We start from the raw sequence: 20,071 nt of genomic DNA, 5'->3' as shown, positions 1-20,071 counted from the left end.
AGGGAATCGGTTACCGAAGGCGAGCTGAGCTGTCTTGCCTTATCTCATCAATCCACCTCGTTGCGTGATGTCAGGGTCCCCGTCGCAATGTTATCCCGCTGCTGACACTCCAGAGTCCAGCGCGCTGCGCTCAACAGTGCATCTCTCCGGCGCAGGATCGACTGAGTGCACAATGGCTTCGGGGTGTAGAAGGCTGCAGGGACACGCGATCAGACACGCAAGCTCCGTACTGGCAGCCGCATCACCCTGCGAGTGTGAGAGGACGGAGACGGGAGCAGTGTGAGTGTGAGTGTCACCGAGCGTATGAGAGCTGCCAGGAGCTCTGTCTCGGGCTTCTAACTCGCTGCGTGCCTTGGGCGAGTTGGGGCAGCTCCGCGCCGTCTTAGGTTCCATGGTTGCTCCCCCAGCCAGCTAAAGTGGATCTTTCGAACCAACCCCAGCTTTTGATAGGCAGATAAGGTACCTGCACCTATCGGGTGCTGCGTCATGGTCCTTCGTGCCTTGCGGAGGCGAGTGGGCAGGTTGTCACGGGGGCGCAGTTGCTAAGGTAAGTCTGAGTAGCCTGCCACACCTGCCAGTGCCACAGCAAAGGTACCTACCTACTTAATAGGTACAGGCGCCGCCCCAGCTTCCGCATCTTCCCCCCGTCAACACATCATCATCCCCCCCCCATCCGTTTCAACCGCCATCTCCTCAGTATCACCAGCACGAAGACGCAGGGCGCCAAAAATCATCGTAATCTGGGTAATCGAGGTTAACAGCCACGATGAAGAGCACTCTCCTCACCGCGGCCGTGCTGTTGGGCGCGGCCCAGGCCGAAGTCCACAAGCTGAAGCTCAAGAAGGTCCCCATCGAGGAGCAACTTGTATGTTGAACCCATCGTCTAGCATCTCCGCAACACTGTTTACTGACTGCTGTCATCCTTAGAACTCTGTTCCTATTGAGCACCAAGTCAGACAGCTCGGCCAGAAGTACATGGGCGCTCGCCCTGACAGCCATGCCGATGCCATGTTCAACCAGAAGCCCTTCACAAGCACTGGCGAGCACCCCGTGCCCGTGAGCAACTTCATGAACGCTCAGTGTACGTTCCATGCATTTCTTTGTTAGCCACCATCAGTAAACTAAATTTCGCACTTCAGACTTCTCCGAGATCGAGATCGGTACTCCTCCCCAGACCTTCAAGGTTGTCCTGGACACTGGTAGCTCCAACCTGTGGGTTCCTTCCCAGCAGTGCGGTAGCATTGCATGCTACCTGCACTCCAAGTACGACTCTTCGTCGTCTTCCACCTACAAGTCCAACGGCTCCGAGTTCGAGATCCACTACGGCTCTGGCAGCTTGACTGGTTTCGTCTCCCAGGATGACGTCTCCATTGGCGACCTCAAGATCAAGAAGCAGGACTTTGCCGAGGCTACCAGCGAGCCCGGCCTTGCCTTTGCCTTCGGCCGCTTCGACGGTATCCTCGGTCTTGGTTACGATACCATTTCCGTCAACAAGATTGTCCCTCCTTTCTACAACCTTGTTAAACAGAAGGCTATCGACGAGCCTGTCTTCGCCTTCTACCTCGGAGACACCAACGAGGAGGGTGACGAGAGCGAGGCTACCTTCGGTGGCCTCGATGACTCTCATTACGAGGGCAAGATCACCTACATCCCCCTCCGCCGCAAGGCTTACTGGGAGGTTGACCTTGACGCCATCACTCTTGGCGACGAGACCGCTGACCTCGAGGGACACGGTGCCATCCTTGACACCGGTACTTCCCTGAACGTCCTTCCCTCTGCTCTTGCTGAGCTGCTCAACAAGGAGATCGGTGCCAAGAAGGGTTACAACGGCCAGTACTCTGTTGAGTGCTCCAAGCGTGACGAGCTTCCCGACATCACCTTCACTCTCTCTGGCTACAACTTCAGCATCTCCGCTTACGATTACGTCCTGGAGGTATCTGGCAGCTGCATCTCCACCTTCCAGGGCATGGACTTCCCCGAGCCGGTCGGCCCCCTCGTTATCTTGGGAGACGCCTTCCTCCGCCGGTGGTACTCCGTTTACGACCTCGGCAAGAACGCCGTTGGTCTGGCCAAGGCTAAGAAATAAACGCCTACTGATAACCCCCTTTCCTTGAGAATACGTCGATTACTCGGTCAATCAGATTCAAGGTGCGGCTGTAATGTAACTACGATAGGTAGCTAGTCTGGACACCGTTGTGAGAATACCAATAGTAGCATTTTTCTTCGAGCATCTGTCTCATCGTGCATCTTTCATGTGAAATGGGGTCTACTTCTCAAGGGGTCGCGACTGCATTGCTGTAATTCATAAACTTGCAAGTTCATGTTATGGATATACAATAGATCACATTGTAAATGAACTGAATGCTCCTGTAACACTAGAAAGAAGCTTCAATAAGCTAACCTCTGCATAAACTCTGGGTTGAAATGTTCAGCGTACCAACTGTAAAGGTACTTCACCTCATTATCAAAAGGCAGTATCCATAAGTCACCAAGGTGTAAGCGTAACGTGGGGCCCATTTTTGCTCTGCACGGACCAAATCATCACGTGGGTAACAGACCCGCTTATTCAGATCGGCAGGCCAATCGCTGCTGGCCTCAGCTCAGTGCCTTTTCGCCAGCAACCAACAAGGACCCGTGGTTCTCTCTAATTTTCCAGTATAGCCTCCCGACAGTCACGCAGGGGAATTGCTCCAGGAGCATTTGCAAGGTGAAAAAAATCCAAAAACGGCGACTTTGATGGACCCCATTCATTTTCCGAGTACCGTTGCTTGTCTTTGAGTGTGTTCTTGGATGAAAAGGTTCCCCAAAACGCCTGGCCTCGCGACGCTTGACGAAAAAAGGTTTTGGAGTTCCACCAAGACGAGCGACCGACGAACCTCGCGCGTCGCGACAATCCCGCCCTCCACTGGGCTACCGACCACCCCCGTCGTCCCGCGCGACATCGACAGAACGAACCGCCCGAAACGCCCTGGCATCGCGACAATTCCCACCGATAGCCACAACCACGATCCCCGACGACGATTTTCACAATGGCGCAGCCGGATTCGGTCCAGGCAAACGGCATCCCTGGACCGGACCATGCTGAGTCCCCCCAACCTGTCGTCCCTGTGAAGAGGAAGCGCGACACCGAGGATGAGGGCGACGAAGTTAACGGCGATGGACCCGAGAAGATGGAAGTCGACGCTGAAGTCCCAAAGGAGGATCATAAACCCCTCATTAAGAACTATTTCGCTGTTCTTAGCAGGTACGATTGCCGCGGCCCCCTTTGCGCCCTTGGCTGCGCGCCCATCCCCATTCATCAAACCCGAGGCCGCATTGTACTGACGTGCAGCCCATAGCTTCGATGCAAACCCATCAATTCTGAAGCGTCGCCTTCCCGAACCCGATGCGGAACAGCCCGACGCGAAACGCCAAAAGTCCGCCGATAGCCCTGCCACCATCGCCGACAAGGTCAGCCACGACTCGTACTCGCATGTCGACGAACTCGCGGCCGACGTCGTCGAAGCCGTCAAAGATCAACTTCAAGAACTTCAATCGGCCAAGGTTGAGAAGGACAAGGAGGTCATTGATGGCGGCGCTGTGGTGCAGACCATGGAGTTCCAGCAGAAGGCAATGGACCTCCTTCGAAGGGAGATATCGTACCCACGCAGCGCTGTGAACGTCAGCAACGTCAAACCAGTCCCAGAAGTCACTCCAGGTAACGCTGTCTTGACAGTTGTTGGCCTCGGCCCTCATGGCAAGCAGCTCTTCTCAAGTCTGCCCAAGAAGGTCCCAGGACAAGAGAGCTCCGCTGCAAAGGCATCGTCATTGGAACTTCCTTTGGGCATATCGAAAACCTACATTGTTCCTTCTCGCCAGAGCGAAAGATCAGCCACTCTTGGGGAGCTGTTTTCCTCGAGCAGACCCCTCCCTCCACTGCAGCCGCCCAAGCAACCGAAGCAGCTGGTCAAGGGAAATGTCCTCGGTTTTTACCATCCCGAGCCGGCGCAAAAGTCCAAGTACTACAACGAATCTTATTCTAGCAAAAAGGTCGCCGTCGGCTGCTACTTGGACTACACCAATGCGGCACCCTCGTCCAAGAGCAAGACCAGACAGCGCGAACGCGCTCAAAGTCTTGCAGGCCACCGACCCTCGTCTACCGAAATTGAAGTGAACGAAATGGAGTCGTTGTTTCGCAGCGCGTTCTCCAGCTTCGCGCCCTGCAGAGATGATTCCGGCTCTGTCGTTCCGTCCAGCCATGCTGGTCGCATGTACTGGCAGCTTACTGGACAGCGAAACTTCAACCGCCTCATTGAGTCGGAGTTGCAGGAAGTCGATGATGACGATGACATGCTCGAGAACCACGTTGGAGACAAGGTGGTCGAGACCGGAGACGTGGACGAGGAGTTCGTCAATGAGGCGATTGAGAAGTGGGATGAATGGCTGGTGGACCCGGCGCTGGAAGACATGAACGATGTCCTGTCGAAACCCAAGGATAAGGACCCCGCCGACAAGGAGGTTGACGAATTCCTGGATGAAGTCACTGACATGATTGAGACCTTGCTGTCGTATCAGCGCATCCGCAACCTCACCTTGCCATCATCACAGAATCGTTATGCAGGCGATCCCGTCAATGGCGACTTGCTTTCTCACGGTGCTGTCTCGGCACCAACGGAAGAGGAGACTATGACGTACGAAGCACTGAGGGCTCAGCTCAGTCTGATTGTCGGCGCTCTTCCTCCCTACGCTGTGGCTAAACTCAACGGTGACCAACTTGAGGAGCTTCTCATCAGCACCAAGCTCGAGGTCCGCACAGATCAGTACAAGGGTGTCATGGAGGACGATGCCGCAACGCAAGCCCGGATGCGTCAACAGCAGAGTGCCGCCGCTTCTGCTCCCACGAACCGGCCTGCCCCTCACCGGACACCTAGTGCATCCACTCCCTATAACGGCCAGTACGCGGCGGGGCAGTACGGAACCCCCACCCGAACGCCTTCACTCGCGCCGTCCAACTACTACCGATCGGGCCAGCAACCCGCCATGCCCCCGCAACAAGGTTCCGTTCCTCGTCCGGGCGGCGTACCCCACCAGATGCCTCATGCACAGCAGCCCCGTCCCGGTCAACCGGGCAATTACCGGGCCACCAATGGATACACCAACTACGCGCAGCACGTCGGAAAGGCACAAACACCGTATGGCCACCAGGGTGTTCAGTATGGCTCTCAACAGCGACCTCCACAGTACTCCGGGTATGCAGGCACGCCTTCACACGGCACGCCCAATGCTCGCTTCCAGCAGCCCTACCAGCAGTCTTTCCCGCAACAGCCGAGCACGCCGTCCCAGGGCTACGCAGGTTACTACGCTAATGGTGCTAACAACATGCAACCGCGGAACATGTCGCCTCAAGTACCAGCTGGTCAATACAATTCGCCAACTCCACACCAGCAGCAGCAACGGTACTATGGATCCACTCCCCACCAGAACGTGCCTGGCACCCCTCCGATCAACCGTCAGCATTATCCGAATGGTAGTCACCTCCCTCAACAACCTATGAATTCTCTAACTGGATACAATACAGCCGTTGCAAGGACAGACCAGCAGCGCCTCCACGCCGAGCAAGCGAGATATAGAGCCGCTGCACAGCAAACGAGCGCAGCTTTCGGGACCAAGATCCAGGGCACACATGAAGGCAACAACATGACCCCAGCTCCCGTCGACGACCCCAACGGCCAAGGGTCTCCCTACAATGCCAACATGCGAGCGCGTATGGCCGCAGGTGGTACCCCGAAGCCGCAGAGCCCTGTCGGTAGTGTAGGAAAGCCCAACGGAACTCCGCCAATCCCACACAAAGTGACGCCGGTACCCATTCCGGTTATACCTCAACAGCAGCAAAGGAAGCCAAACTAGCAATATGGTAAACCTCAACTGCCTTCGCAGGGTCCACCCCCGCCGCCGCGGGTTCCAGTGTCCAGGCGACCTTCGGGAGAGGCCACAGCACGAAACGGTCGTCAGAAGACGACGCCCTATGCCGCGCCTTCGTCTCAAGCGGTGCAACATCCACCGCGGCCCGGATCAGCACAAAAGTGATACCTACGACCTCCATCTCAGTCGGCCGTGGTGTATCTTGCGTCAACAAAATGCCGATTTCCATTTACTCTACGGTGTCTGAATAGCCAGGGAAGCGATGTCCTTTCGGAGTTGGTGAGAGAGAGAGAGAGAGAAAGGGACTATTTTTTTCTTTCAAATCGCGTCTGCGACCCAGACAGCGGGTTTGCTGTGTTGAGCGACGCAAAAGGGGTGGCCTGATTGATGATGAATGGATGGGTACACGGGGAAGAAGTTGCATGAGAGATGTTTCTCTGTTCGACCAACAACCCTCTGACTCTTGGCGTTCTGGCCCTTGTGTTATTAGAAAGTTTTCGGAGGAGAGTTGACAAAAACTCAGTAGATGATCGCCAGAAAGGGCGGCTCTTTTTTTGTTCTTTTACGGGGTGGGTGTGTGTCGACATGGAAGAATCAAACCATGGGAGAGAGTGAGAGAGGTTTTGTGCCACACTGGCACAGCGGGGAAGGAAGGTCTTTGCTTTCCCTCCTTTTATTGTTTTCCAATGAAACCAAACGCACAACGGGGGGAAAGGTGGGGGGGTTTCGCGAAAGGGGAGGGGGAAATGGAATCATGGTCCTTTTTTATCAACCTTGGCTCGGGAACGGTGGAAAGGGGGGAAAGGGGTTTGGCTCCATGTGTATAGAGTGATTCGAGTAGCCGACACTTTGTATCCTAATCAAAAACTAGTGGCATTTGCGTCAATGAATTGTGTGCCTTGGTGTGTTGTGTGTGAATGCTCTCGCTGATCTGTTGCTATTCCCCGCGATGTCATATTCAAAGATGAAGTAATGAGGGGTGTTGCCGGAGCATGTCAGCATGGCTGATAGTTCGTCTGAAGTCCTTCCCAGCCGGCCGGTAAGAGTGCAGAGTTGAGTCGGAGATGAATCAATCGTAGGACTTAACTTCCCTTCGGCAAAGTTCGGGCCCCGTACGGATAAACAGAGTATAGTCTGAATACTTGAGTTTATGTTTCAGAGCTTCGAGGCTCTCGGCATCAGGTCTGGCTTGAAAGGGGGTGTTTCCACCTCTCTGCGTTGAGCGTCAATACGTCGACGTTGTTTTCTGCCTGGCTTCAAAGGTATGAAGCTCACAACTCCAGACAAACTACATATGGGTATTTCCATTGTCAAACAGTCACGTCGTAGGATGTATACAGCGGTAATTTCTGCCTGTAACTACCGGCGCCATTATTGTGAGAATTCATGTTAATTTCATGAGAAGAAGTTACAATTGACTGAAAATGAAACTGACTGCGAACTTGGATGATTATGTTGACGAGAGATGAGGATGAGGCCATTGAATAATTCCTCCGAGCACCCTCGTTGCCAAGTGATATTTAACTTCAGCGCGCCTTGAGTTTTCGAAGATGTGATGAGATGGGAAACCTATCAAGTCACTTTCACATCACCAACTTGGCGCAACCTGTTTTCAGCCAAACTTGCCTTCAACTTTATCGCCTGAATCAGAAAACGACCTACCATGGCAGATCCAACGCCTGAGCTCTGAGCACCCAACATTAAACAGTCTCCGGTCTCGGTATCACAGCTGCCATAAGCAAGTCGCTGCATCGCCTTGGAAGATGGTGACTTAGAAGTGAGTCAACAGCTACTTCTGAAAGGCTCAGGCCTCGGAAAGACTACTCAACGAAAGTTAATAACTCCACTCTGCCATGTTCTGACCCATGGTTTACGGAAACCAGCGGATATCACTTGGTGTCATAGCATGGCTACCTAGAGTGAGACGTGTGGACGACTAAAGTAGCCCTAGATAGATGTGTGAACTTGCGGGGTTTGCCTCAGCCAGCCACATCTGAAGGAGCCAACATCAATCACCAAACTGAAATTCTGAGCTCCATAAACTAATTTCACTCTGTATCGTGAAATGAAGGCAGTAAGCAATCAAACATGAGTGTAAGTTCAACAGCAGGATTGCATGGGGTGCACGCGTTGTCAGTAGTCCTTCTTGTCGTACCACTCCCCACCGAATGTACATCAAGGGTAAACGCTTGAGAGAAAGTGACTACATACAAGTACCGATAGAATCACACACGAGAAGTGCTATGAATCAACAAATGATCAAGTACCTTCGAGAATCAAGCGAAAACCATGCTATGCAGAGGTGGGCAATGCAAACAGAACATGCGACCTTGTCTGTCCTCAACGGCCTACTGTAAGCCAAATGGATACACAAGACGCCAATTGAACTGTGATGAATATTTTGAATTCAATTCAAATTTGGCCACTATTTTGGTCTGTGAAGTTTATGGCAAATTGAGCCTTTCCATCATTCCACTATCACAAACTGCTGATCTGCTTGTTGTATCTAAGTCATGCAAACATTTTGCGGCCTCGTTCTGAATCGATATTGTGATGAGCGAGACAACCTAGCAAGAGCTAAAAAGCTCATTGCGACTAAGATGATGATGAATGGCCGGAAGAGGAAGATGAGTAGTCTTTTTGTATTAAGTTCGTGAGTTTGGCCAAGGGGCTTACAACAAGCCATGTCTGGCTCGACGTCGAGACTGGTCTATTCAGTTCTTTTGGAATTGATCAGTCCATAATGGAGAGCTGAGTCCTGCAAGAATTGAGACATGAAATACGACCAGAAGCTGAGAAGACAGCTAGCGAGGACGGAGGTGATTTGTGACAGTCTGGAAGCGGCAAATGATACGATGTCTGCAACTGCCGCCATCGATTCTGCGTCACAGACAGAATGAGGCTGCCTGATGATGTGAGGGCGACGCGATGATGTTGATTCAGAAGATACAAGACCTTTCCCACTGTGACGCATTTGGAACCGCATGTGAGATCGTTGCCTCAGCCAGAAGGAGTCTGTGGAAAGCCACACGCTCTAGCAAACCGCTCTTATGACGATGGAAAACTATAAAACCAAGAGGCCGCCCTGCAATCCAAGGTGTATTTTCTGCACCAGCCATCAAACAACTTCATTGAGTATCTGTTAAACTTCTACAACAACTTCTTCCTCTCAGCAATCCATTACCACACATCATATTCAAAATGGGCGTCGTTGAGAAAGGCAACAAGATCTTCGTCTCCGCCAGTGAGATCGACAAGAACAAGGTCACTGTTGAGTTGCAGCAGAATTTCAAGCAACGTTCGCAGGAGTATTACACTGTTCCCTTCATCAATAAGAGCCAGGGTGTGTTGATAACAATCGTCCATCGCATGAGTCAATCTCGAAACTGACTGCTGCTATAGGAGACCAGGAGAGCGTCCTCTTCATCCAGACAACCTACCTTGACGCCTTCAAGCAGAAGCAGGCTGCAGGAGAACCTGAGTTCACTGTAGTCGTTGTCACCTCCTTCCAGTACGGCCAGAATGACGAGAAAACTTCACGCTGGATTGTCTATCATGACAAGAGTATGAACGCCTTCCAGGTAAGCAATTGGCCAATTCATTTACCTAGAAGTATGCAGCTCAGAAGCCAATAACGTTTTATTAGTGGCGATTCGTTGCGAGCGTCAAGTCCAAGCTGGGCAATAAGCTGGGCTCGTTTGGTGGTGGCATCTTCAAGAGCTTCGTTGGGGTCGACATTGGAAACTTGGCTGCGCTCTTCGGCGACACCCTCCGAGACTTCTAAGATTATCAGGACAGAACGGCAAGCTAGCTGTCGCAAGCTTCCCACTTATTCATTGCTCTAGTATCAGATTCATGTCTGTCTCTCTGTCAGACGTTGACTGTGATCCATATCGCTCTTCTTCTAGGGCATCTTACATAACATTCGACACACTCTTTTGCATCCCGGGACTTTACTATTATGATTAACGTGAATGATAAGCGAGTGAGACAGACAAGCGAGTGAGACACAAAACTGCGCCGATGATGCTTCAACACAAATGGAGACGTTTCTTCCACAACACATCATGGCATCCAGAAGTAATGAGTCAGGCATACAGCTGGCCCTTCAAGCTATCAGAATCAATCCAGAGCTTAGTGCACGGGCTGCAGCTACGATCTACTCGGTCAGCCATGCAACATTGAGTCGACGATTGAAGGGCTCTACATCTCGAAGCGACAGGATACCGAACTCGAGGAATCTTACTTTGCTAGAAGAGCAGACGTTAGTTGATCACATTCTCGATCTAGATGCCCGATCATTCCCTCCCCGGATCCGTGGTGTGGAAGAAATGGCTGATCGACTGCTTGCTGATCGCGACGCGCCTCCGGTTGGGAAGCGCTGGGCCTTAAACTTCGTCAAACGACAACCACAATTGCGGACGCGGTTTTTTCGGAGGTACGACTACAAGAGGGCCCAATGCGAGGATGCAGAGGCTATTCGCGGCTGGTTCGCTCTTGTGAAGAACACAATCGCGAAGTATGGTATCGATGAGTTTGATATCTACAACTTTGATGAGACTGGCTTTATGATGGGCCAGATTGCATCTGGCATGGTTGTCACAAGTACTGAAAGGCGTTCAAACACAAAAATGGCGCAGCCTGGTAATCGAGAATGGGTTACAGTGATTCAAGCCATCAACTCGCAAGGCTATAACGTCCCGCCGTACATCATCGTTGCAGGCCAATATCACCTCTCAACCTGGTATACAGAGTCAGGTTTCCCGGACGACTGGGTCATTGCGACGTCAGAAAACGAATGGAAAACAAATGAAAGAGGCCTAGATTGGATCCAGCACTATGATCTTCATACGAAACCACGTTTGAGAGGCCAATATCGCCTCCTCGTCGTCGACGGGCACGAAAGTCACCACTCAACAGACTTTGAGCTATATTGCAAGGCAAACAAGATCGTTACACTTTGTATGCCGCCTCATTCGTCTCATCTACTCCAGCCCCTTGACGTTGGGTGCTTTGGTCCGCTAAAGACGGCGTATGGGCAACAAATTGAGGATAAGATGCGGCGGGGCGTAACCCACATCTCAAAGGAGGACTTCTTTCCTGCATATCGCAGCGCATTTAGTCAAGCGATGACTGAAAAAAACATCCAAGGGGGTTTTAGAGGAGCTGGGCTTGTTCCTATGAGTGCAGAAAGCGTCCTATCAAAGCTGGATATCCGGCTACACACTCCAACGCCTCCAGCATCACTACCACAGACACCTCCGCCTTGGGTTTCAAGGACACTAAACAACCCAGTAGAGGCAAGCTCTCAATCCAACTTTATTAAGAGTCGGATCACTCGTCACCAAATCAGCTCCCCAACCTCTATTTGCGAGGCTGTTGAACGACTTTCTAAAGGTACAAGAGGCATCATGCACCAAGTAGCCTTACTTAGATCTGAGGTACAGATTCTTAGAGACGAGAATAACCAACTCAGTCGACGACGGAGAACTAAGAAAACACGCCTACAACATGGAGGAAGTCTTACTGTAGCTGACGCAGCAGATATACAGTCACAGAAAGATGTGACTGCGCAGGTTCAGGAGGAAATGCGTCGTACTAGTGGTCGCAAACTGAGGGCCGAGACAGGTCAGCGACGGTGTGGCGTTTGTGGTCACCCGGGACACAATTCACGAACGTGCCAGTTTATTGAAGAGATGTCTGAAGATGAGGATTATGAGTAGTTTGAATTGAATTGATGCTGTTGATGTTGATATGGAAGCCAGTTTATCTCATCGGCGCAGTTTTGTGTCTCACTCGCTTGTCTGTCTCACTCGCTTATCATTCACGTTATCAGAAGTAGAAGATTGATAAATTTGATACATTCTTCAAAAACACTAAGACAGTTGATCTGACACTGAGGTGTGTCGATTGAGTCGTATGACTGACTGGCCTGACTCCATCGCAGAACGGTGAGGTTCGGGGGATGATGCTTCTCGTCCTCGGGCCCGGCTCTATAGAACTTGCGGATCATTGCGGGAATACATCGTATGACCAATGGTTTGGACAATGTACGGTGCTTACATTGAATTCAAGTGGACTTGCCAGCTCACATTTATGATGGGGTCAGAGATGTGGTAGACAGAGTTTCAAGGCAGGCAGAGGCTCCGGTCAGAAGTCGAATCTAACTGAGTGATGCTTGCCGACCTAAGGTTCATCACTTGAACATACGCGGTCAAAAGCCATGTATCTTGCATCGCGATAAGTCACATAAAAGGAAGGAACAAACTGAAAGGCAGACCTGCTCCTTCCCCTTCTGATTTTCACCCAATCCTCAAAATCTTCAACTCACCGCTTTGTCTGATAATTTCTTTCTTCCTAGGGTTACTGGCACCGAATCCACGGGCCCACGCTTGTATCCTTTACCAACGTTATCTCAATAATTGTCCTTTCGTCCCTTACCCATACCCTAGGCTCTTTCAACCTATTCGTCGATGGTCTCATTATTCAATCTCACAATCCTTATTTGTTTCTGTTTTATCTCGTTGCTGGCCAACATTCAAAGACATCTCACCAATCGGCCTTTCGTTCCGCAGGCTCGTCATTTTTGAAATTCTTTCAGTCTCTTTTCTTTACCGACTACATTCGGAAGAAGTCGCTGGACGACTCGAAGACCCTTCAGCCTAATCACCCTAAATTCCACACAACTCTTTCGTCTCTTTTCTAGCAACCATGGGCGATCTGGATCTCTCCTCCCTGCTGGAGTCGGGCGAATACAGCGACCTCAGACTCATCACCACCAATGCCGATGATGGAGTTGAGACCGAGCACTCCGTTCATCGCAATATCGTCTTCACCCAATGTTCGAGATTGAGAGACGTGGTGGCTTCTATTGGACCATTGGTAAGCCATTTGCCCAGTACTCGTATGACCTCTTTTAATAACGTACCTTACAGAACCAAAAAAACGGAGTTGACATCGCCCATCTCGACCATGATGGCAAAGCCCTCGGTACTGTGTTGCGATATTTGTACTCTGGAAAGTACGAGGCACAGTACGAGGTAGCGACCCAGCGAGCGAATGAGGCTGGTCATCTCGATCAGCCTCACTCGTTGTACTGGTCGATCCACGCCATGCAGCTGGCACATGAACTGTGGCTCGTCGGTCTATACAGGGAAGCGGCGGAGGCGTTGTGTAAGGCAGCAAAACAACTCACAAACCACGTCGACTTCCCCGGCATGGTCGACGAGCTCTACGAGACGTGTAGCCAACACCCAGAATTCCCCAACCATCTCGCAAGGATTGCAAGAACCATTGCAGAGAACTGTCTGATAAGCAGTCGGCTGCAGGATCGACTGCAGCCCACCATGCTCAAATACCCGCAGCTTGCCCTCGACGCAATGGAAGCAAGCTTGGACGCTCTGGCCGAAACCCGAAAGGATCTCATCGAAGCTGAGGACGAGATCTCCGACCTTCGAACTCGGGGATACCGAGCTGATGACTTTTGGGCCGAAGTTGAGCGTGATCGGGAGAGGAGAGAGGGAGAGGCGATCCGCGACGACAGTTTTGAGTTCAAAATTGTTCAGGGCAGCAAGAAACGAAGTCGCTCTTCTTCTCATGGCGCTGAACAATACGCGGAACGAGAAGGAGAGATCTAGTTCGTGATGGGGATCCGGGCAGGAAGGACGGGTTGATTCAAGAACAAGGGCAAGAGCTTTGGGGTATTCGCTGGCGAAGAAGGAGCTGGACTCTATGATTAGACCTATCATTAGTCTCGCGCTGTTCCTGAGATCTTCCACAATAGGGTCTATCACAGAGTAATAGTGCAATCATATCACGATCTGGCTCTAACTACTTTCCGAGAATCGCCACTTCTTCCCGAGTTGATATTCGAGAAAGAACGATATACTACTTCCTTCTGAATGTGAGGTGAGCAGGAATGAGCTCTCTGCGTCAATAAAAAGCCCTCCTCTCCACTGATTCTCTTCTTTTTCCTCTTCCTCTTCCTCATCCTTCTTCTCCTTCTCACCTCGGCCCTCTCTCATATTTGATCAGACAAACCAAACGAGGGGAAAGGAAAACTTGCAAATCGCTTTATAAAAACTGATATCTTTTCATTCATATCACTTCCAGCTTGATTTCTCTCTCAAACATCATACCGTAGAGAATCATTGCTCGCTCAACTAAACGTTCAAAGTTTCAAGCTACATACACAGAAAATTCAGAATGGCGGGTATTGACCTTAGCAGTCTATACAACTCCAGCCAGTGGAGCGACCTGACGATCGAGGCGTCCGGGAAGGTCTTTCACTGTCATCAGTGTATCGTCTTCAGCCAGTGCGAGGACTGGAAAAAGTTGCCTTTGGTGGTAAGTCGAGGCCGCTCTAGCTGTATGAAGCATTCATGAAGGAATCTTTGCTAATAAAACACCTGTAGAACGGACGTCTCGTCCTCACCGGGGCATACAGCATCAAGGCAATCCTCAAGTACATGTACTCCGGCACATACAAGCCCATCAACATTCCCTGCAGCATCGACAGACCACGGAGCCTCGAGACAAACGCGGAAGGCACGACCGACAAACTTGACTACAGCGATAACAGCATGTTTCTCACCGCCTGTGTCCTGGCTCGAGCAAAGGCGTATAACATCACCCAACTCCGCGATCAAGCCAAGACCGCTCTCTTGAGCATCGCGTCTACTCTCGGCAACCACGCAGAATTTGTCGAAACCGTCCACTACGTCCTTTGCACTTACCATGATGAAGAGGGATTACAGATTGCTCTGCACATGATCATGCCACAGTACGAGACGAACGCTGGTCTGCGTAACAGACTCAAGGATCTCCTGCTCCGCCACCCCCGCCTGGCTTGCCTTCTACTCGAGCACACAACTGAAGAGCTACGTGCGATCAAGAGGGAGAAGAGCTTGACACATTATGTTGGCAAGACCGAGCTCGGCGAACTTTCCGGAGGCTACAGCCTGTCTCCCGCGGCACCTGCCTTGGACTCCACGCGGAGCACGCCTCTGCAAGTTGTGAGCGCGACTTCCAAGAAGCGCAAGGATGGCGATGACGAGATGCCCGTGATTAAGCGCCTCAGAGAGAGCATCGAGTAGTCGCTCGGTTCGTTGGACACATAAGGACGGGACATGAGCCAAACATGGACACGCTGCTTGGTTTAGGAGAGGAAAATAGACTTGGCAATGCTTTGATTAATAGACAAATCCTCAGCTTCTCATAACCATGTGATCAAGATTACATTGATCGCTTCTATACACACGACTTAACTTTGGTGTTGGTATGATTGGGTATCTATCCAAGGATTCCCCGATTCTATCCTTTTTGATACACGACGCCTTGCACATTGGCCCTTCCTGTTGTAGGTTCCCATCATGTAGTGGGTATGATTATACATATCTTACACGTCCAACCCCCATCCGACACTTCTCGTCAGATGTCTCGTTCTCCCGCACCTCTTCCTCAGGCCCAGGCAGCTCTTGCTTCAAGGCTAGGCCACGCTTGATGACCTCGTGCAGATTCTGATGGTTGCCCCATTCACCCTCGTATATATACTCTTCCACCTCTTCGTCAGACGGCCAGTGCATCGGCCCCCCGTTCCTGCTACCGCTCTGTGCCATAACCTCCTCTCGTAGAGCACTCACCATCTCCTGATCGAGCAACGGCTCCGCGTAGGCGCGAAACGCACGGAATGCCCTCGTGAGATACCGCGCGTGCGCCAGCGAAAGGTCCCCGCCGGCCTTGGGAGTCCACTCGCGAACGACCCACCACATCAGCAACACCATCTCCTCGCGGTCGCCGAGGAACGCGAGTGTGCGCATGTACGTGTTGATCGTCGCTGCCGTCACGAGCTTGTTCACGTCGGGGTTGGACGCCGGACCAAGGGTGGCGAGTGCTCTCCACGCGGCCTTGAGTTGGCTCGACGCTTTTTGGACTGTCTCGATGGGCGTCTGGCCGTGGCCCAGCTCTTCGCGTTGGAAGATGGGGTGGAGGAGTTGGCGATGTGATAGCTTGCTGAAAGAGCCAGGAAGCCGCAAGACGCGGCCCTTGGGGATCTTTACTTTGTTGCTCTGCTCTTGATATAGCGACAGAAATTCTTCATCTTCGTCTAGAGTCCGTGAAACAGCCGCGTCTTCTACGCGTGGGTTTCTCGGTTCTGTTTCGCCCGTTTCTTGTTCTTCAGAATTAACTGGCGATTTGGCCGCATCCTTGGCAAGCAAGGCGCCCAGTCGGGGTTGGACCGCTTTTCGCAATACACTGGCAAATGCAGTGACCATGTTGAGACTGAGCCCGGAATGTCCCTCAGCCATTTTTAGGGCTTTGATTGCCAGATGCAGCACTTCGATGTTGTTCTCTCGGGGCATGCTGTTGCTGACCATGATGTTTGATCTGCCCAAATTGAACAGTATTGTCTCCCATGGCGCCCGGCCAGAGACATCGGCTGAAGCCCAGCCCATTTGCGCAAGTTGAAAGGCGTAGTGGATACTATACATGCTCTTGTTGGAGATGTGTGGCGGTGTATTCGATGTTCGATTTGGCTGGAGGCGACAAAGTAGGTCGATGAATGCATGTAGTATGTCGTGAGGCGGGTTTATCAACGCATTCCCCGTGAGACCCTGGTAGTCTTTCAGGCTCTGCCTGATGCTGCCTTTGAGTCCCTCATCCAAACTACTGCAATCGACATGATGCAAAGCAATATCGACGCTGGGTGATTGCTTGATCAGTCCAGCCAAGAAGGGTCCACGGATGGGGATACCCGCGGCATACATCTCTTCCACAATTCTGCGAATGCTAGGCGGGTTGGTCCGCGCCCTCTCAAAGTCGCTAAGGTTCTCATCGTTGTAGGGGAAAACCTCCCTTCCATCTCCTGGAAGATTGTGATGTCCGGCCTTTGCTGGCTTCGCAGAGAGCTTGGCTATCAATTCTCTGTACACCTCAAATGTTGGTTTCATCCCTGATTCTGGGGGATGTTTGAATAGTGCCCAAGCTTCTTGTGCATTTCGAGTCGTCCGAATCTGAGCTGCCCATGCACCTTGCTCAACACGAAGGTGGCGCGGGTAATTCGCCCTAGTCTGCACCGTCGGTGAGCCATCAGGAGCCATGCCACCTAGGATATCCGTAATCAAGTCGAAGTCCTTCTTGCTGTATCCACCCTCTTGCATCATCACACCGGCCTTGACAACTCGGCTTTGGTAGGCTTCGGGACCAGCTTTCTCTTCCATACCATCTCGCATAATCCGATGTGGGGGCCAATGACTGGCAAGAGTGCTGGCCGTATCTCGTTCCGAAGCTGTTTTTGGTGATGCTAGCAAGACTTGCCGAATCGCCCGATAGCTCTCTTCCTCAATGATCAAGGTCTTCTCCGAGGTGGATGATAGCGACAGAAGCTTAGTCACAGCTGTCCAGTTGTAAGAGCTGTACTGATATGGAGACTTTTTCGATACGACTGATACAGCCTGTAGAGCGCGATTGAGCGCCTGGCATTGTAGCCTGTACGCCTTGTCTGGGTGACGATGTCCATGCGGGAGAATTTTGATGTACGCCACTGAGAGCTCTGCGATATCAGGCAATGCGTCGGGCTGCAGTCTGCTCGCATGCTGACACAGTTTGTCGAGTAATTTGCCGAATAAAACCGGTGTAATTACGGAGTCCAAGTCAAAGGCCTGTGGCGCATTGTCGGACGACTTGCGTCGTTCCGCATACCATTCATTACAATATCTCAGCAGTCCCAACAAGGATTCAGAGCTTTGAAAGTACGGCCTGCTGGTGAGCAGGTAGAATAAGACGAAGAGGGGTTTGTGACCTGGTCTGCTCAGAAATCTTTCGACCCTCTTGTCCGGATCGCGCGGGATAATTATCCAAGCCCAATTAGACACGTTCGCCTGTGTATGACCTCTCGCTGACAATTGTCGTAGAGTCGCCTGCCATTGTCGACTGTTGCATAGTAGACGCGCAATATCTGATCTGAGCTCTGGGATCTGACGGAGGATTTCCTGTGCAGTGATGACGCTGAGCTGAGGGGACCTCAACTGTGCTAGGAACCGCAGATTGGATAGCTTAGATTCGGAGGGTGTTTCGGACGGGAGGCGATACAGGTCGGCAGCATCGGCAAGGAGTAAGTCTGAGAATATCGATCGCTCATGGCGCACAATCCGTATCGAATCGCGCCGAGTTGGGGATTTCGGCGCTTCATGTGACTGGGAGGGGCGTCTGAACGGTTGGATTAGCTGCCAAGAAGGTGTTTGCTGTATTGCGGCGGCAGTATGGCTGGGCTGGTAGTTGTGCCGTTGGGATAGCTGCTTGAAAGAAGGACCATGTTAGTTACGATACTGAGAGAGCTTTCAAGGATGGAGGTAGTACTCACAGCTTGCCAGTCGCGGCCAAGCACCCATCGGCCCCTGGTCAGGACAATACCGTGTGATCTGGAAATGGGCGGCGGCCGCATTGCCCCATCTTCGCTAGTGAAACCTCGAGATCCCACGATTGAGATGCTGCGAGACTACTTAACGTTGACCTTAGGGGAGCTTAATGAAGTTCCATAGAAAAAAAGGTCCGGGGCCGAACGTCGCGAATGCGGGAAGCTTTACGCAGTGCATCACGTGCGATAAGGAAGCTCAATCGATAAGAAAAAAGATCCCTGCTTGGTGTACCTTAACCTACCTACGGAGTAAAGTTACTTAGAAACCAACAAGTCCCATCTGCGAAAGCTGTGAAGCAACGTTGTTTTTCTTCTCTTTGTCATTGTGTCTAGGAATTGCTCAATGGTGCCCAGAATCTCAAAATGCGACCTTCTCATTTCAAGATAGCGTCTTCGCTCAGTCGGGGGCTGCACACCGCTCGCTCCATGCCCCGCCAGCGATACTTCCATGTCACAACACCAGCGAGCATGCCTCGGAAGCGGACTTTCTTCACCTCGAACGTTTACCTTTCCCAGAACACTGGCGAGCCGACCGCGAGGCCACCGAGGCAAGAAGATGACGATTCGTCTCAGCTCACAGCACCAAAGCGTAAGGGGGTGCGCTCCGCCGGCGCAAAGAACTCCCTACGACGCGTAGCGATCATCGCCCAGCGACCGGCGCAACGAGAACCAGGAGAGGTGCCTGCAGAGGTGGTGGATGCATCTGCACCCACACTGATAAGCGCCGTGTGTGTTGCCGAAGCTTTCAATATGAAAACGGTTCTGGACATTCTCCGGGCGCATGGGTTTGACATTGATCCGTACCAGAGCGGGTTCGAGGCGAGCGAGGTGGTCCACGCGCGAGGCGTCAATGGCGGTGATATCTTCGTTTTCCCCTCGGGGACCATTGTAACCTGGGCCCTGCCACCAGATGTTGTCACGAAGCAGTTGCTGAATGCGGCAGAAACGCCGCTGAAGCCGGCTCTTCGGGAGATGGAGGACCTGGAGTACGTGTCTGATCCGAGCAAGGAGACGAGCAGTATGAAGGGTGACATCGTAGTCCTGGGCACAAAACTCGAAGAACGAGACGGTGATAGGCTCGATACAACCCTCGCCAAGATTGCGTTTTCTTCTGGACTGGCCCGGAGTACAAAGCTTGCAGTGCTGGAAACCGCGCTGACGGCTTACTTTGAGAGCACCAGAAAGATTCCTTCCGTGCTATCAAAGGGTTCTGGCCTACCCTTGGGCAGGAAATTCATCTTGCAAAAGACGGGCGAGCTGTTGAGCCTCCGCGCGAGGCTGAATCACTATTCAGAACTCACTGACTCTCTTCCAGACATCTTCTGGGACAGCCGCTCCGAATTGGGTCTGGAAGGCTACTATGAGCAGGTTGGCCGGGCGCTGGACGTCAACGTACGAATCCGGACTTTGAACCAGAAGATGGACTACGCGCAAGAGATTGCGAGTGTTCTGCGGGAGATGTCGAGCGAGCAGCATAGCACGAGGCTGGAGTGGATCATCATCATCCTTATTGCTGTCGAGGTCGTCTTCGAGGTTAGGAGGATTGTGCTCGAGTACAGAGAAGAAAAGGAGGATGATAAAGTGGAAGCCTAGGATTGTGTTTATTCGAACTAGGTTATGCTGTTGAACTTTAAAAAGATACCCAACTCTATGATTAAACAAGGTTTCCAAGATATGTGCATTCAGTCCAATTTGGATATGAAGACACTCACAATGTCCTGCATAATTGGCTTGCCTCGGCTTTTGCTCATTTCA

General features: G+C 51.8%; 7 protein-coding genes across 7 annotated transcripts; 6 read left to right on the top strand and 1 right to left on the bottom strand.

Moving 5' to 3' along the window:
- The first annotated feature begins 607 nt into the window (after positions 1 to 607).
- BDP81DRAFT_422982 (eukaryotic aspartyl protease) lies at positions 608 to 2,419 on the top strand. Its single transcript, XM_060590043.1, has 3 exons — positions 608 to 865; positions 928 to 1,081; positions 1,140 to 2,419. Exons 1-3 carry the CDS (start codon positions 767 to 769, stop codon positions 2,084 to 2,086), a joined length of 1,200 nt encoding a protein of 399 aa, XP_060447535.1. The 5' UTR covers positions 608 to 766; the 3' UTR covers positions 2,087 to 2,419.
- A 471-nt stretch (positions 2,420 to 2,890) lies between these two features.
- On the top strand, positions 2,891 to 6,157 carry BDP81DRAFT_193583 (uncharacterized protein). The gene is made up of 3 exons (XM_060582446.1): positions 2,891 to 3,244; positions 3,339 to 5,506; positions 5,558 to 6,157. The coding sequence occupies exons 1-3, from the start codon at positions 3,030 to 3,032 to the stop codon at positions 5,884 to 5,886; spliced, it is 2,712 nt and encodes a 903-aa protein (XP_060447534.1). The 5' UTR covers positions 2,891 to 3,029; the 3' UTR covers positions 5,887 to 6,157.
- A 2,945-nt stretch (positions 6,158 to 9,102) lies between these two features.
- Positions 9,103 to 9,685, top strand: BDP81DRAFT_315131 (uncharacterized protein; the record flags this gene model as incomplete). The annotated part of the gene is made up of 3 exons (XM_060584064.1): positions 9,103 to 9,244; positions 9,304 to 9,482; positions 9,548 to 9,685. 3 exons carry the CDS (start codon positions 9,103 to 9,105, stop codon positions 9,683 to 9,685), a joined length of 459 nt encoding a protein of 152 aa, XP_060447533.1.
- Positions 9,686 to 12,612: 2,927 nt separating this feature from the next.
- Positions 12,613 to 13,493, top strand: BDP81DRAFT_302028 (uncharacterized protein; the record flags this gene model as incomplete). The annotated part of the gene is made up of 2 exons (XM_060583132.1): positions 12,613 to 12,783; positions 12,837 to 13,493. Coding segments are annotated over 2 exons (828 nt in total), but the record flags the coding sequence as incomplete, so codon positions are not given.
- Positions 13,494 to 14,106: 613 nt separating this feature from the next.
- BDP81DRAFT_447823 (uncharacterized protein) lies at positions 14,107 to 14,996 on the top strand (the record flags this gene model as incomplete). The annotated part of the gene is made up of 2 exons (XM_060592225.1): positions 14,107 to 14,247; positions 14,316 to 14,996. 2 exons carry the CDS (start codon positions 14,107 to 14,109, stop codon positions 14,994 to 14,996), a joined length of 822 nt encoding a protein of 273 aa, XP_060447531.1.
- A 65-nt stretch (positions 14,997 to 15,061) lies between these two features.
- BDP81DRAFT_193566 (uncharacterized protein) lies at positions 15,062 to 18,406 on the bottom strand. The gene is made up of 2 exons (XM_060582444.1): positions 18,263 to 18,406; positions 15,062 to 18,194 (listed from the first exon to the last, which is right to left on the bottom strand). Exons 1-2 carry the CDS (start codon positions 18,341 to 18,343, stop codon positions 15,288 to 15,290), a joined length of 2,988 nt encoding a protein of 995 aa, XP_060447530.1. The 5' UTR covers positions 18,344 to 18,406; the 3' UTR covers positions 15,062 to 15,287.
- Positions 18,407 to 18,575: 169 nt separating this feature from the next.
- BDP81DRAFT_422974 (uncharacterized protein) lies at positions 18,576 to 20,057 on the top strand. The gene has a single exon (XM_060590042.1). The coding sequence runs from the start codon at positions 18,680 to 18,682 to the stop codon at positions 19,907 to 19,909; it is 1,230 nt and encodes a 409-aa protein (XP_060447529.1). The 5' UTR covers positions 18,576 to 18,679; the 3' UTR covers positions 19,910 to 20,057.
- Positions 20,058 to 20,071: the final 14 nt, after the last annotated feature.

The sequence above is a fragment of the Colletotrichum phormii genome (assembly GCF_030913505.1).
Source record: "Colletotrichum phormii strain CBS 102054 chromosome Unknown BDP81scaffold_6, whole genome shotgun sequence".
Classification (NCBI taxonomy): Eukaryota; Fungi; Ascomycota; class Sordariomycetes; order Glomerellales; family Glomerellaceae; genus Colletotrichum; species Colletotrichum phormii.
Note: the sequence above shows the minus strand (reverse complement) of the source record. Positions and strands in the feature narration are given on the sequence as shown.

Excerpts from the sequence above, each read along its gene's own strand:
- BDP81DRAFT_422982 (XM_060590043.1), top strand. The coding sequence starts at position 767 with ATGAAGAGCACTCTCCTCACCGCGGCCGTGCTGTTGGGCGCGGCCCAG. Across the intron at positions 866-927 it reads TCCCCATCGAGGAGCAACTT|AACTCTGTTCCTATTGAGCA; the intron begins GTATGTTGAACC and ends TGTCATCCTTAG. Across the intron at positions 1,082-1,139 it reads CAACTTCATGAACGCTCAGT|ACTTCTCCGAGATCGAGATC; the intron begins GTACGTTCCATG and ends TTCGCACTTCAG.
- BDP81DRAFT_193583 (XM_060582446.1), top strand. The coding sequence starts at position 3,030 with ATGGCGCAGCCGGATTCGGTCCAGGCAAACGGCATCCCTGGACCGGAC. Across the intron at positions 3,245-3,338 it reads TATTTCGCTGTTCTTAGCAG|CTTCGATGCAAACCCATCAA; the intron begins GTACGATTGCCG and ends TGCAGCCCATAG. Across the intron at positions 5,507-5,557 it reads CCGTCAGCATTATCCGAATG|CCGTTGCAAGGACAGACCAG; the intron begins GTAGTCACCTCC and ends GATACAATACAG.
- BDP81DRAFT_193566 (XM_060582444.1), bottom strand. The coding sequence starts at position 18,343 with ATGCGGCCGCCGCCCATTTCCAGATCACACGGTATTGTCCTGACCAGG. Across the intron at positions 18,195-18,262 it reads TTGGCCGCGACTGGCAAGCT|CTATCCCAACGGCACAACTA; the intron begins GTGAGTACTACC and ends TCTTTCAAGCAG.
- BDP81DRAFT_422974 (XM_060590042.1), top strand. The coding sequence starts at position 18,680 with ATGCGACCTTCTCATTTCAAGATAGCGTCTTCGCTCAGTCGGGGGCTG.